This window comes from Sinocyclocheilus rhinocerous, unplaced genomic scaffold (genome assembly GCF_001515625.1).
Source record: "Sinocyclocheilus rhinocerous isolate Xijiao unplaced genomic scaffold, SAMN03320098_v1.1 scaffold72, whole genome shotgun sequence".
Classification (NCBI taxonomy): domain Eukaryota; kingdom Metazoa; phylum Chordata; class Actinopteri; order Cypriniformes; family Cyprinidae; genus Sinocyclocheilus; species Sinocyclocheilus rhinocerous.
In genome coordinates this window covers 162,853-166,744 of record NW_015628351.1, presented here as the reverse complement: position 1 = coordinate 166,744, position 3,892 = coordinate 162,853, and the positions used below count along the sequence as shown (strand labels likewise).

Genomic DNA, 3,892 nt, shown 5'->3' with positions numbered 1-3,892 from the left:
CAGAACTTCACATGAGGATCTGGAGTCTCCAGCACACCAGTACTTCTTGTTAAATCGGTACTGGGTTGTTTTGTAGGTGCAGGTAATAGTCAATGTGCTTCCAATTGTGGCTTGAATCTTTGTTTTATCACACTGAAACTGCACACTTACTACAGAAATAAAAGTTACATTTTTAAACACTGTATAAACAAAGTTGATTATCAAAATATATTGTTTTATTCAAGCACATTTAATGTCAGCATGAAATGAAAAGTCATCCTATTTATTTTCTAAATGTATGTTATACTGTATATCTTACTGTGAGCAATTCATCTGTGCATTTGTTTCTCTCTTTTTTTCAATGTTTTGACCTAATATAATCAATGTCATAACTGGACCTTCCAGTGAAAATGACTTTCCTCTGGTGACGTATACAGGATTTCTCCAATCATTTAGTCCATTTAAAGCCACCCCTGGAAGCTTGCGTTCATTTGCCTCAACTTTTAAGTGCATCGCCCACATCTCAAAATCCAATCAATATCCGATGTTAGAACCAAGTCCCCACACTACACTTTTTCTTTTTCAATAATCTGTTTCACTCAGATGTATGTCACAATACAGAAGAAATGATCTGTCATTACTTTCACGTTCATCACGTTTCACTGCGACTTTAAGGCAATTTCCATTTGACGAAGTTCATAACAGCTCTCATAACTACAGGGGGACTATGGTTGTAACACTATTTGCTTTAACATTTGTAATTGCACTATTTATATCATACTTAAATTATTTTCCCACATTGATCTGTAAAACTGTGTACTCTTCAAACTAAATTTATTTTAGCATTTTAATTTAAAAAGAGGTTAGAATCATTCTAAAACTGCAAACCCATAACAGACTGTTTGTGCAAGTTTTTCAGGTCAGATAAACACAAGAGCACACGTGAATAGATCGGTAGAAAGAGACTTACTCTGTGCTAAAAGCAGTATATACAGGCCCTTCATACTGTTGATGAGAATGTGAAAGCTGTTACGTGTTGAAGCACCTTGTTGCGAGCTATTTAGAGTGAAACAGGATGTAAGCAGTCATGGACGAACTGTGGTTTTCAAATGGCATTGTAGGGTCTTTCAATATGCTGACAAACTGTATGTATACAAAAACACAAGCAATCTTTACTAAATTTTAAAAAAGTGAAAGAGCACTCTTCATGCAAAAACTTTGAAAGAATAAGAATTATAATATAATATAACAGAGAATATAACCTTTTTTTGGTGAGATTAGAAAGAGCAATTTGCAACACAGGAAAAGGTCAGAGACTGCAATTTTACTAAACAGCCACTAGATGAAACATGTACCTTCCCGGTACCTTTTGTAAAAGCTTTTGATAAATAAGTGATCAGTAATATATATTTACGTGTGTGTGAAATGTAAGTAGAAAGACTAAAATTGTATTTTCTTGTCATTTTAAGGTCAAAGACTGCCATTTAACTAACCAGCCACTAGATGGAAGACTTACCTTCCAAGTACCTTTTCCAGTGTAAAAGCTTTTGATTAATAAAGTATTAGTGATATAGATATTACATGTGTGTGTGTGTGTGTGTGTGAGAAATGTAAGTAGAAAGTAAAATAGTAATTATCTACTAATTTTTATGTAGCTATCGTTCTTTCAGTTCACTTACAGTCATGTGGTATGAAAAAGTTTATATACAGAGCTGGGTAGTAACTGATTACATGTAATCTGGACTACGTAATCAGATTCCAAAAATTAAGTACTTGTAATCAGATTTAATTAAATACTCGGAATCAGACTACAGTGAGGCTACTTTGTTATTGATTACATATACATATTATTCACACAATAACTCCCTATTTTTTCCTTATTTTAAATTTTCTTTTCTAAAATAACCACTAATACACATCTTCCAGTTTTGTGGGCATTCACACAAAGACCAGTCGCTAATCATGTAGCTATAATTACACAGAAAATTGAGAGGCAAAGCATTTGACCACTGGATTTACAAAAATCATTTCAGTTTTAACGTGTTTTCTAAACATTTCAGCAATGCATCAACTAATGAGGGTTAATTTTTGTCTTTCAAACACATTAAAATGCACAAATTCATGTTATTTCTTATTTACATGTAATGGAGAGATTCCCAAACAGTTTTTGTCAGCTGAACCTGTCACGTCACACTGTTGAGGGAACACGCTGGAGTCACGAGGAAAAGTTTAACAGTCTTTAATCACGAAACACAGGAGATAATCCACAATAGGAGCTTGAGCCAACACAGTTAGAGAACGAGTAGACCTGACAAACACAAACTGAACAGACTAGGACTTAAGTACACAGGGAAACGAGGATAATGAACTAAACACAGCTGGAAACAAATGATGAACTAATCAGGGAACCTAATGGAGACAGGAAGGACCAAATAAAGAAACACAGGACCAGAAACAGAGGCAAAACACGACACAGAACAGTTTAGAATCCTGACAGAACCTCTTTCACCTAATATATTTATTTGAAATACCCCTGAGATTTTAAGGTAATAAGTTAATAATTAAGTATCATATTTGCATGTTCTTTGGCGTTGGTTAGTGGTCACATGACATGCAGGTAAACAAATAGAATATTTCATTTTTTTTAGTAAATGTTTTATTTTGATTGATGTTGTTTTAAAATTATTTTAATTTTACATTTTTATGATTTAATTATTTATTTGCTTTTCATTAAACTCACAAACCCCCTTCAGTTCCTTTACAAACCCCAGTTTGGGAAATCGTGATGCAATGTAATGTTTAATGCACTTCATGTTGTCAGTAACAACGAATGGAATATTTTCTTTTTCTTCGCATTTTTATATCAACTTGGTAAGATTATCCTATTTAAATCAATGTGATAAACAAGTTAGAGGAAAAGTAATCTAAAATAATCTAAAATAATATAATAGTAATTAAGAATTATACAAGAATTACAAAATATTATTTTGAAAAAAATGTTTTAAATGTCGTTTAAACATGTCACATTGCAACTGGGACACTTCTGTCACTGCCTGATATGTCAGGTCAACCACCTGAATACATTTATTCCAAGAGCCACACAAGTACAGTATCTCTCTCTGGTCTGACAACATTTACACATTCTCTAAATTCTAGTTCATCCACAACTGTTTTAAATGTCGTCAAACTGGCTTGGCCACTTTGAGCAATGAAGCAAATTACTTTGACTTTCTCACTATTTTTTTTACATACAAGCGCACACCCACCCACAAAAGCTTCCTGTGTGGGGGTATGGGCTCTAAGACATTGTGCTACAAAGTGTTGGACAGAAAGAAACAAGCAGGCAGAGAGAAAAAGAGAAGGCCACAGACAGACAAGAAGCTCATATGCAACAATGAAACAAGCGAGAGAAGCTGAAGTGAGAGATGGAGGGCGGAGAGGGTCACAGTGATACTTCGAGTTGACCACAGAACCTGTGAACTGTTGCTGCCATTGCTTCCGTGACGCCACATCGCACAGTTCCTCAACCCAGCTACAGACCTACAAGAGACACACACAGAGAGAAAGTGAAAGATGGACTCCTTTCAGAAGCCCACCGATCTCCCCAATCTCTGATATAACGGAGGAAGCTGCTGTGTCACACAACATGCCATGGATGCCCAAGCCCAGATTCTGAGGGACCTATTGGCCAAAATCGGCAGCAAGGAAGCAGAAGAGGAAGGGGCAGAGAACGGCTTTGCCGGAGAGTTTTTGGTAAGTTATTAACAAAATGTTGAAAAATGGCAGGGTTTCGTCCGAGAAAAAGAAAATGCGTTCTCAGATTTATGTCATGTGACAGCGCATACTCTAGGTTGCAAAAGATGCCAACATACACCTGTATGAGGTAGCTGTATGCTAGGCTAAAAACAAACCT

The 3,892-nt window shown here is 35.5% G+C and overlaps 1 protein-coding gene across 1 annotated transcript in view; it reads left to right on the top strand.

Moving 5' to 3' along the window:
* Positions 1 to 3,514: 3,514 nt before the first annotated feature.
* The window catches only part of LOC107737496 (tyrosine-protein phosphatase non-receptor type 22-like), a 23,005-nt gene continuing 22,627 nt past the window's right edge, over positions 3,515 to 3,892 (top strand). Inside the window, exon 1 of the mRNA XM_016548985.1 lies at positions 3,515 to 3,732. Within this exon, the coding sequence (XP_016404471.1) occupies positions 3,631 to 3,732 (102 nt within the window). The 5' untranslated portion in view covers positions 3,515 to 3,630. The remainder of the gene's footprint in view (positions 3,733 to 3,892) is intronic.